General features: G+C 35.1%; 1 protein-coding gene across 4 annotated transcripts in view; it reads left to right on the forward strand.

The window, feature by feature from the left end:
• LOC113809981 (ral GTPase-activating protein subunit alpha-1) overlaps positions 1-5,162 on the forward strand; it is a 48,255-nt gene extending 43,093 nt beyond the window's left edge. For 3 of the 4 annotated variants that reach the window (XM_070133531.1, XM_070133532.1, XM_070133534.1), the window contains one exon: positions 3,775-5,162. In XM_070133531.1, the coding sequence (XP_069989632.1) occupies positions 3,775-3,989 (215 nt within the window). In that variant the 3' untranslated portion in view covers positions 3,990-5,162. Of the gene's footprint in view, positions 1-672; positions 800-3,774 lie in introns of all 4 variants that reach the window. The other variant, XM_070133533.1, reaches the window with a different exon arrangement.
• The last annotated feature ends 7,338 nt before the right edge of the window (positions 5,163-12,500 follow it).

The following is a 12,500-nucleotide window of genomic DNA, read 5'->3' on the forward strand; positions in this document are numbered from 1 at the left end:
AGCGAACAAAATTGTGATATAAATCTAGTTGATGGTTTTGAATTGGAAAAGAAGCCTATACAGCATTATGTGACTGTGGCAAATATGAAATAATTCAGTGTCACGGTCTTGTAAAGTCAGCCTTTATTGATACTGATATTTACATAAGTATTAATTGAGGGGCTGTTCTTATTATAATTTTTAAAAGATGTGAAAGGGAGTGCACTAATTATTGTCTAGTTTGATGCTGCAGCCATGATTTGGAATTGAAAGAAATTTTGACATAATAATTGAGAAGCAAGATTTCCACCTGGCTTCCATAGATTGGATGTGGTCCAGATATATTTTTTTGTGTATTGGAAAGGAAGAATTACAGTCTTCGTTAATAGTGAAAGAAGAAAAGCTGCAATTTGCAAGATGTTTGTGAAAGTTATTTGAAAGGGGCATAGAATGTTTCAGCACTGTTCTTTTCTTTTTATATGTGATTTTGGTGACTGTGATGTTTTTTATTTGTTTAGTGATTTCATATAAATGTATTTGTTTACTTTAACTTTGACACTGATGGTTATTTATTTTTGTTTGCATCTCATTTTATAATTGTTAAAGAAACATTTCATACTTTCATGATCATCTTTTGAAGCACAGAAGTGTATGTACTATCCTATCAAAGTAAGTGATATTAACTGCTCACAGGAGTTCGGCAAATGCTGGGAAGCATTCGTCGAAACTCTGCATATAGCAAGAGCTTCCCCATACCCCATGGAAAGTTGAACAACAATTACAGCCAGCAGTGCTGCGAATCTTGTGAGACATCAGATAGGTGTGTTGTGTGGTGTGTGTAATGTGTTCTTGACAGTGCTTTCACAGTGTTTGTGCATGATGGTATATGGTGATTGGACAGTTTGATTCCAGCACATGTTTTGCTCTTTTTTTTCCCTCTCTTTGACATTATGACAAACCCCTTTCCTTCAGTTAATTCTGAAATGTACATTACTACTAAATGAACCTTCTTTCATGGTAACCACTTAGTGTGACAGTAATTATAATTGATTCTTCAGCCCGTTTTCTACACAGTAACACCATGGTATGCTGTGTATGTCTTACTACAAAAACTCCTTCAGATCTTTTACTGTGGAAATGTAAACAAGTTCTTTGGAGGTCATCATACAAGGAAATATTTCAGGATTTTTGTTACAGTTTTTTCCAGTTTTGTTATGGGCCCACAGAAAAATATTGGGTTAATTTGTGTGATTTTCTTTTTGGTGATTGGTTTATTTGTTTTTGTGTTTTAACAGTTTTGTGTTTGTTATTTTTGTAAGGTTTTGGTTATGAAATGTTTTCTTTTTACCCAATGTCTTAAAACCATTTTTTTGTTTTTATTTCAGTGATTTTTCTTTCTTTTTATCTGTACATTGCTGAGAGATGTATCTGAGAGGTTTATTAACATGGTGTTACACTGATTTAATATCATTTAAGTTCATGAATTATATTTCTATACTCCAAAGGAAAAGTAGATTCACATACGTACATGGATACATGCATACAAACAAACATACATACATGCAGATGCACACTGATGAATGCTAAGACATATGTGCACAGAAAGGCCACTCAATTTCTCATTTACTTTGAATTTTTCTTTTTTTTATGTTTCATTCTTTTTTTATGTATTTATTTTTTTGCTAGAACATCTATATTCTCATTCATTTTTACCAAACACATGAAAGAGGAAACCAACCTTCCTCTTTGATGAGCTGTACTAGAGTCATGCATTCATGACAATTTTATCATATACTTGATTAACCCCTAAAGGATTGCAAAATTTGTTTGTGCATTGAAGAGGGTGGAAAAATGAGATAAAAGTTTGTTATAAGGGAGTGGGAAAATTGACAGGTAAAGCAACTCTTTTGTCTTCTTTTGCCCTATATATAATATACAATATAACAGTACCGTGCCCTTGGTAATGGTCGTATGTAATTGTGGTAATTACTGTATATCATTCTTTAAGGGTTAAGAAATTATCTTTATTGCATATTCAGACTTCAAAGGAGACACTTGAGTTTGCTAGTTTTTGGACTGTCTTTTCAACACTTCATGTGAATTAATAAGTTTATTTTGCTGATTTTTAGTTAATACCAAAATTTATACAATATAATGACATGCACACTGTAATGAAAGGAAGTGTCACAGTAATGAAAGGAAATTGTTCATTGTTTCCTGACTGGGACTGCATTTCCTTTTTCCAGTATTATCCATTATTTATTTTGTATTTATTTATTCAGGTTTTGTTAAGTTCCATTTTTTCTGATCTTTCCTGATATACTTTTCTCACATTCTTTTATCTTGACAGTCATTTTATTATAAATTTTGTTATTGCCAAGTCATTACATAACTATATGATGAGTGTCTTTACCTAACATAAAATACATCACTGTTAATAGTAACTCAGTGTAAAGGGAACAATGTCTACTTCAGTAATACCAGATTTTGCATGAGTTAGAGACTAGAATATATATATGTATTAAAGATGAAGTGATATGCTATTATTGCATGTATGATTATAATAGATAATTATTCCCACTAAACTTGTTCTCAATGACAGTTCTAATAACTCATGAACAATTGAATGTGCAACTTTCTAGTCTGTCTTACCTCCTATCACACATTTCGTAGCTAATAGATTTTTAGAAAGTTGTTACTGTCAAGTGAATGTTTATCAGAGACAGCACTAAAAGTCTTGAAGTAGTCGTTCTCTCTGTATGTTGAGAATAGATAATAGATTATTGTAATTACCGAAATTGCCATTGCAGATATACATTCTATGTCAACATGTAAAGGTAGAGCTCAAGACGTCACTTGAATTCCGTCCTTTGTCTTTAGAAATGTGACCTTCAAGCTTTTCTTATTGGGTAATGGCTTAGCAATTGTCTGTTCATGTGCTATTTTTACTTTTATGTTTAGCCAACAGACATTTTTTTTTTCTTCATCGCAATATTGTAGGAGCTCTCGGATTCTTTTTTGGGTTGCGTTGCTGAAACATCACTTTTCTCCTTTTGAAACTTGCTTCAACACCGGAAAAGACATGCACACAAAAGCTCGTGTCCCTTTTTGGTTTTGTTATTTTTATTATTATTGATAATGTCATCATTTTTATTATTATTATTATTAGTATGATCATTGCCATTGTTATTATTGTTGTTGTTTTTATAATTATTGTTTTCATTATCATCATACTTGTTATTATTATCATTTTCATTATTATAGTTATTATTATTGTCATAATTGTTATTATTATTATTATTATTATTATTATTATTATCATTATCATTATCATAATTATTGTTGTTATTATTATTTTCATTATCGTTATCTTAATTATTATTATTATTATTATTATTGTTAATATATTATTATTATTATTGTTAATATATTATTATTATTATTAATATATTATTATTATTATTGAAATTATTACTATTATTGTTGTTATAATTATTATTTTTTATTATTGTTATTATTATTATTTTGTTATTTTTTGTTTTTGTTATTTTTATTATGTCATTGTTATCATTGTTATTATTATTATTGTCATTGTCATTTTTATTATTATTGTTGTTACCATTATTATGGTTATTAGTACTGTTTAGGATGAATCAGTATACCATGGGTTTCACTGAGCTTTAAGCAGTCTGAATATGATCTGTAAAGCAGCTATTCATGCCTTATTGTAGCAGATTTTTAAACCGTATCTCTAAAATTTGATCAGAGCTAATTTTCACCTTGTCCTTTGCTCAGGTGTCCTCCTGATGGACCACATAAGCAGCAATGATGACGGGACCGGTTCGTCTCCCCGCGGCAACAAGAAGCTCTCCTTCAAGACCCCTCGCAAGGTGTCCTCAGCGGTGACCTCATCCGGAGCGGCCGCTGCTGCCACCACGCCCCCTGAGAGCCCCATGCCCCCACCCAGGAGACCCAAGGATGGAATGCATCATGTTAATCTCAAGAAATAGAGTGTGCTTTTTTTTTATCTTCTGTGAAGGTAGTTTTTGATCGTTTTCTTTTCCTTTTCTCGTTGTCTTTGTCTTGGTCGTCATTTCCCGTTGTTTTTTTTATTATTCTTTGCTGCAGGTGTTATAGAGAGCACTCTTTTTTACACAGTAGCAAGTTGATTGAAATTCATTGGTCGTCGTCACTCTCGTATGTTTTAAGTTCTGAATGCCAAAGGGAAATAATTAAACATGGTGGCGATGATGAATTTATTGTTAATGACCACATTTAGAAAATTAATGTGATTTCAAAATGCAAAAAGTGACCAAGTATGACAAATTGCAGGTTATTGCTCAGTGGAAGTCTGTCTGTGCTTACAAATAATTTCATACAACTGCAAGCAATTCTTTCGCCTCAAGTCTTGTGAGATGTTTCACATATGAAGACTTGTAAAAGGGAAAAAAAATGTATATGCTGGTGAAGTGACTGATGTATAAACATTCTTATAATATTATGGATAATATTTACTTTGACAGAATATTCTGAATTATTCTCTACCTAGTTAGCTTAAGATAACTGATGCATCTAATTTATTATGTATGTACTATGGCAGTACATTGCTGAAACCTATATGGAAAGGGTAAAGGAGAGCAGGAAGTTACAAATGTTAATAGCAAGCAAAATTATTTTGTCTCGCTGTGACTCGCAAGATTCTCTGTGGTTTGATGCTGAAATGCTAATATTCGTGGCATACACATGTGATTGTGAGTTTTCTTTGTGTTTTTGAATAGAGGAAGGGAGGATAGATAATCTTTATTTCTTTCAATTAACATTCTTTTCTTTGTCTTGAACTGATTTAAGATGATCCAGCATGAGGAGTCCTGAGTTCTGATATAGATTTTTTTTCTTTCTTATTTTATTATAGTTTCTTAGTTTGAATTATACTGCTGTGGATTAAAAAATGTTGACTGCATGGTGTGCAGATAAAAGTAACCATGACTTGAGATGTATAATTACAATTTTTTTAAAAAGGAAATTTGTAAACAGTGTCAAATATTCTATTTGAGGCTGTGGAAAAGGAAATTATATTTCCAGTTTCTTTGTAAGGTTTTGGGTTGGACAGAATATTAAAGGTCTCTGTATACCACGAGGATTACCATTTTACACAAACTTACTAAATGCCAAAAAAGAGAAAAGAGAAGTATCTAAGAAGGTCACATATATGCTAATGGAATATTTAAAACCTAAACTTGACAGTAGGTGGACTTCTTGGTACCAGGGAAGGGAAAGGAGGATTGTTGCTGAAGTAGCTGTGTTTGTAGTAGGTATGAAGGGGGTTTAAACATGGGTTCTGCAATTACCAAGGGATTTGAAGAAAAAATAGAGCTTTTAATTGCGTTTCCCCTCTTGGTCACATGCAAGAAGCACAAGCTCTGTGAATATAGAATGCCTTATTTTTACACAGTGAAGGTAATATAGGTAAAACAAACAAAAAAAGGAATTTGTAATTAGAAGGGGCTTTCAAATAGATTATCTTGAGTTTGATATTGCTGACCAAAGCTTTAGTTCTGCATGGCTATGAGGAATACATGATTGGTTCTTAACCTGATTATCTAAACACTTGGAATATGTTTTTTATATGATTGAAATGAATATTCATGAATATTTTTTTCATTTTTTTTGCTACAGACTTTGTACTGTGATAAATGTATTCCTATAATGCTGTGCTGGAAAACTGAAGAAAGCAATCTGTTGCATTTACCATGCATACTCTGAGTGTTAGTGATTTTCCAGACTGAAGTCATTTGGTCTGTCCAGAGAGAGGTTTTCAAGCTGTAACCCATGTGATGAGTCTGCTTCAGTTGTTCTTGATAATGGCTGTTGTATACCATGCATTGTTGGCTCAAGAACATGCACCCATGCACTCACACAAACACATACGCAGACTCAGACAAAAGCAAATAGACACACAAATAGACACTTGCATGCAGACACACACATGCACAGGCACACACAGGAACAGACAGACAAGTGGACATAGTAACTCACTCATGTTATGCTATAAGAGGTTTGTGATGAAACAAGAATTTCTCTACATTTGATTACTATTTATATGAAATTGATATCAAATGCACTAGCAAGAGTAACTGTAAACTATGGTTATTAATTGTTTTTGAATGCAAAAAGAGATTATATATATATTTTTCATCATTGGTGTTCTGTATGTACATTTTATTGATAGTTAGGAAAAAGGATTCCTGTGTAGCATGCCAAACTAAGGTGCAAAAAGTGTTAGATATTAATGATGATATCTATGGACCTGACGGAGCACGAATCATATCTGTTAAGGCTTGGGACTGTGAATAACAAATTATTAGTCAGGTAGAAAATCATGCCAATTCTTGCACATTATAAGATAACAGGAATAGATGTTCACGGATATAGATAAGTGGAGATGAAAGTCTGATTGCAGGAAAGTACTATATATTATTAATGTGGATGAAAGTATTCCTGTAACCAGATGATTAAGATTACATTTCAATTTACTCTCAGCTTTCACAGTGAATTTATGGATGCTCACTGTCTTCTCTTCATCTTCGTGAGATGAAATGTGATGCCTTACACATCATTTCTTCCATGCATAACTTGTATAGAATTTTATTTATGAATATACAGTGTAAACAGACAACAGCAGTGTTCATTATGGAAAACTTAATAGTAAATGTTTCAAGTGGTTTGGAACCTGTCCACCTCTTTTGAGTATCGTTGTTAGTATTCAAATAAAAAAAGAAATCTTGGCATGTGTTGTGAAAGGCTAACTAACACTCTTAAGGATATACTTTTGTTATGATTTAGTGGTCCTTCTACTGCTATACTACTACTGCTACTGTTCAGTCTTGCAAGATTGAAGATATAAACACAACCAAAGATTTGTTGTCATTTAAGGAACACAGATCTGCTCCAAGTAAATGTTTTGATTGTTTTGGGAGAAATTGCTTGCTTTGTAAGATTTGCTTTGTGTCCAAGGGTTTGTGTATGTAAGTTGAATAATTATGAATACAGCAATTTACTCTTGCCTTTAGCATTGATTAGTAAATTTTTGTACTTAGGGAATGCCAACATTTTTTTTCTTGTGATGTATCTGTAGAGGATTGCAGTATAAGTTGTATATTGTTCATAACCACCGGCTTTTGTGGATTACTGAGAAGCACAAAACTACAATTTTCTGATCCCCCGTGCTGTCAAATTCCAGTGAAAGATATTTGCAATTAGTGTGTTACCACCTGTGACAGAGTTCCTAGTTGTGTGGTGTACTAGAAAGAGGTTTGCCAGTGACAAGGAGTGGAAACTTTAACTTGGCACTTGATGTATCCGTGATCATGGAGAATTTGGTTTTAGTACACCATCAGCCTAGTGGTTCTGTAGTGGTCCTGTTAAGGCTGTTGAGGCCAGTTTTGTTTGCTGTTAATCATTGATTTAGCAGGATCAGTAAATATAACATTTAGGTTATTATATAAGGAGTACTTAATTTATCAACTATGTAAAAATTTATTTAAGCCCTTTTTTTTTTTTGCTTTAGGAATGTTGATAACTGTAGTTCAAATAATACTTCCAGTCTTCGTATTGGTTCCAGCTTCTGAGATCATCGTACTTTACACACCAATCATCACAAGAATCAAAAGATACCTGAATTACATGCATGAGTGATGGTTAAAGCCTCTTGAATTATTTTATAGTTATCTGTTGTTTTCTTTCATATTAATCTCTTTTCTTGATGTATATACGTACTTACCTCTGAAATCACTTACGTATTTTAAGAAATGAATCGATGGTTGTTAGATGGATGTTTTTCTGTAGGTTTATTTTTATTTATCCTTTTTTTTTTTCTTCTTTTTAGAAATTTATATATATATATATTTTTAAGGAATTAGTTCTGATTAATTTAACCTTCTTATGATATAGAATCGTGAATCTTCTGTCAGGCTTAAAAGTTTGTTTTGCTTGTCAAAATTTTTTTTTGGTTTAAAGAATACTGTCTTTTGATTATATTATTTTTTTCATCATATTTTTTATGTGATTTATTGGGACAATCCCTTTGGACAAATCCTGATAATTGTTTTCTTTCGTAATTCTCAATATGAGACCCATTTTCGCTACAGTGGATTCCAATTATATAGATAGATATTTTCAGCTTTAAGTTTCTGGTTTTAGAAGGAGATTTTAGTGTAATTTAATGTGATTGCTCCTGTAAGTATTTCTACTTGTGTTTATGATCTATTTTTTTATATTTGATTTTTTTAGTGTGAAATATTTGCATGCTGTGGCATAAATAGCACAAAACATTACATTTGTGTCAGCAGTTTGAGTAATTTATTTTATTATTGTCTCTTCTGTGGTTGTATTTTGATTTTTGTCTTTATTTTATTTTTTTACTCTTCCTTTATGTTAATTAGGTGTTTAAAAGGAAACTTGATAGAAATCTTGTATATCTTCAATACTCTGTGATACTATTCCTTCCTCAGATTAAAAAAAAAGCAAAAACAAAAAAAGACGTGTTTAGAGCTACGACTAGTAAAAAAAAATGAATCCTTAAAAAAAGAAGAGAGAGAAAAAAGAAAACATTTCCTAATTTTCTTTCTTCTATACAGAAAAGAGAACTTGTGGGAGTTTTTTCTTTTCTTTCTTTTTTTCTTTTAATAGGGGACCAGATTCTGCTGTGTTGTGTCTTGTGTGTGAAACGACTCTAAGAAGAAAGTGGATTTCTCTTGACTTTGTAGCTTCCACCAGAGCAGCAAAGACTGATTTGTTTACTTTTTCAGAAAGGGAACCGTTTGGATTTAAGAGGTGGCATGCATTAATTCTTTATTTATATATATATTTTTTACTTGTTTTAGTGATTTTGGAAGTGATACATAGAATAACAGTTATGTAGTAAATTTGAATATCAAAATCTGTGAAGGCCCCGACTTCCTTAGCAGTATTATACACAAAGACTGAACAGCAGTTTAGCGTTACTTTTCAGATACTGGTCATTATGTTGCCAATAACAGCTTCAGAGTGTAAAGACTGGCATAGGGCTTAGTGCTTATGCAATATCTATCCATTTTGCCTAGCTGTTCTTGCAGTATATTCAGCATTTTCTTCTGACTGCGGTGGATGTTATTATCATTTGATGATGCATTTGAAATTTGCCCACTGTGATTAATTACCTATGTAAGTAATATATATTTTTTTGGTATCAAGATTTTGCATACAGTAACTCTGTTGAAGCTTACCTTATATATTTCTTCTCAGAAGGATGTTTTGTGTTATATGAATAGAAGGAAAATTGCTAATATAAGGTTGATGTGGAGTGTGGGTGACATTGAGAAGGAAAATGAGTATGGTAGAAAGTCAAAATTTCTCCCTGACTGCCTGTATATTGGACGTCAAGGACGTTTGAAATGTGAACTTACATTGTTTAAGATACAATGATTGTGATTTGTTTAAGGTTCGTGAAGAGGAGTAATCATGTTTGTGTTGAGCTTGGCAAGTTGAATGTGTGGCTGATTATATTTATTGACAATTTTTAGTAAAACTTTTTTTTTCATTATTGTTGACAGAAATTGTTGATATATATTTTATATTTCTATGTCATTAATTACATTAATTAGAACCCCACTTGACCCAGAAAAAATGCTGAATATTTTACCAGAAATCACAAACCATTCCATCTTCCCTATGCTACCTTGTACATGTTGTACATAGGAGTTTCTGTACATCTTAACTATTATGTATATACATATATAAGAATAAAATTATAGTTCTAGCTGTGCTTTAAATGGTACCTTTTGTATGATACAAACTTTAGAATCAAAGTGATGGTTTATAAATAGTTGAAAATCAGATCAAAATGTTTGAAAATCAATAATATTTACTTGCTGAAACACCTCAATTTAATTTAATCCATTTAAGTGACATGAGTTTCATATTTCACAACTGGGCTGAAACACTATGGGAAGCTGCAAACAAGTGAATTTTGAGGACTAAAAAGAGGAAAAATGCATCACATCCGACGAGAATGCTTGAGAAACGCCTATTGGATTTTCACAAGGCACCAACTTCAATAGTGCAAATAAATGTGCAAATGTGTAATGATCACTAAACAGCATGAAAATGATCACTAAACAGCATGAAAATGATCACTAAACAGCATGAAAATGATCACTAAACAGCATGAAAGATTGCCACGATAATAAATGTTCTGATAGGCAATGGTAAATAGAGGAAGCAAAGTAATGGCTGAATGAAAAGATGGAAAAGTTGAAAGAAAGAAAAGAAAAGATAAAAGAAGAAAAGCAAGGGAATGAGAGAGATAAAAAACAGAGGAGGAAAAGTTCATATCCTTTCACGTCAATTCGTTTCCACTTTATTTGCTTATTGCAGCCTTGGGCACCGTGACTGTCTAAACATTCTTAGCCCGCCGAGGTCATCGCTTTCCTGTTTGAGAGTCCATCAAAATTCTTAGCCGAGTCCGAGGTCAATGCGTGTGTTGCGACGCGTGAAGCTTCCTCTCGGTTGCCATGGAAACCGGGCGTTCGCGGCTCGAAAATTACGTGCAGGCAAATTCCAAGGGTCGCTGGCGTAAAAGAATAATAGTGATGGATTTGGAATAAAAGGAGGGATAAAGAATAACGGATTGAATATTAAAATATTTGATGAACGGGGAAGGGAATTTTTTTATGGTATATTTACGAAAATAAGAGAAGTATTTATTCACACAATTGTAAGTATTAGCATATTTCTTTTAAGACGACAGTGCTATTCTTATCATGTATTCCTCATATACATCTCATTAAACCTCTACAATAAAAAAACAACATTACATAACGGTAGCGTGAATAAATAAAGAACACAAATTATTCACACTACATTACGGTAACATAAAGGGATACATGAATAAAGAATATTTTCAAAACAATAATATTTCCGGGAACATCTTTAAAACAGAGCTTCCCTTGCTATATAAAGTAAGTTGTCAAAGAGGTGACATACCCATTTATATTTATGGAGTTACGGATCTCTATTACGTTTCACCTTTTCTATTCCTTGACTATAGTTGCTTAATTCATGAGCCGTTTACGTCAAAATCTTTACGTTAAAATGCGTTTTCCTTTTTTTCCCTTCCACCTCCTCCTCCTCCCTCTTCTTTTCCTTTTCCTCTTTCTCTTCCTCTCTTCTTTCTTCCCCCTCTTCCTCCTTCTCTTTATTTCCTCCCCTTCCTCCTCATTTCCCTCTTTTTTCTCTTCCCTTCTCCAATTCCTTGGCCTCCTCTTCCTCACCTCCCTCTCTTCCCCCTCCTTCCTCTCCTCTTCTCTTCTCCCTTCCCCCTTCCCCCTTTTCCTCCTCCACCTTATATCCTCCCCTCTTCATCTCCTCCACCTCCTCTTCACCTCCCTCTCCCCTCCTCCTCCTTTTCCTCCTCTCTTCCCTCCTCCTCCTCTTCACCTCCCTCTTCCCTCCTCCTCCTTCCCACCTCCTCCTTTTCCTCCTCCTCTCTTCCCTCCTCCTCCTCCTATTCATCCTTCCTTCTCCCCTCCCCCACCCTCCCCTCCCCCCCCCCCTCACACACACTTTGCCGATAAAAGCAAAATTTTGCAAAGTCATCATACGCTTCATCGTTTACAATTAACTTTAATTTTCTCTTCCTCGGCGCCTTTAATCCCCGCTCGTTCGGCGACGCTGTACAAAGTGTACTTAATTATCAGGCCAAGGAAGACGGGGGAGGGAGGGGGAGGACGGGGGAGGGGAGGGAGGGGGAAGGGAAGTGGGGGAAGGGGAGTGGGGGAGGGGAGGGGAGGGGAGGGGGAGGTAGGAGGGAGGGAGGGAGGGGAGGGGAGGGATGGGGAAGAGGGAGGGGGATGGGAAGTGGGGGAAGGGGAGGAGGGATGGGGAGGAGGGAGGGGGATGGGTGGATGGATGGATGGAGGGAGGGAGGGAGGGAGGATGGACGTGGGAGGGGAGGGGAGGAGGGAGGAGGGATGGATGGAGAGGGGGAGGAAGAAGATGGAGGGGGGAAGAAGAGACTGCAGGAGGAGGTAAGGAGAGGATGCAGGAGGGAGGTAAGGAGGGGGAGGGATGAGGGTGGGATGGGAAAAGAGGGGGGAGGGATGAGGAGTGGGATGGGGGAAAAGAGGGGGGAGGGATGAGGTGGGATGGGAAAGGAGGAGGGGGAGGGAGGGAGGGAGGAAGGGGAGGCAGGGAGGGAAGAGGACAGAGGGAAAGAGAGGAAGGAGGGGATGCAGAGGGAGGGAGGGGATGCAAAGAGGGGAGCGAAGCGGTAGAAGGAAGGAGGGGATACAGGGAAGGGAGGGAAGAAGGAAGGAGGATGGATGGAAGGGGGGGACAGAGTGGCAGGAAGAGCGGGAGGGAAGCGAGAAAGAGAAGAGGAGAGAAGAGAGGGAAAGAAGATGAGAATGATGGAGAATGGGAGGAAAGGAGAGGGATAGGGGTGGGAAGAGGAGAAAGGAGTAAAGGAGGGAAGTAACGAAAGG

This window comes from Penaeus vannamei, chromosome 2 (genome assembly GCF_042767895.1).
Source record: "Penaeus vannamei isolate JL-2024 chromosome 2, ASM4276789v1, whole genome shotgun sequence".
NCBI lineage: Eukaryota > Metazoa > Arthropoda > Malacostraca > Decapoda > Penaeidae > Penaeus > Penaeus vannamei.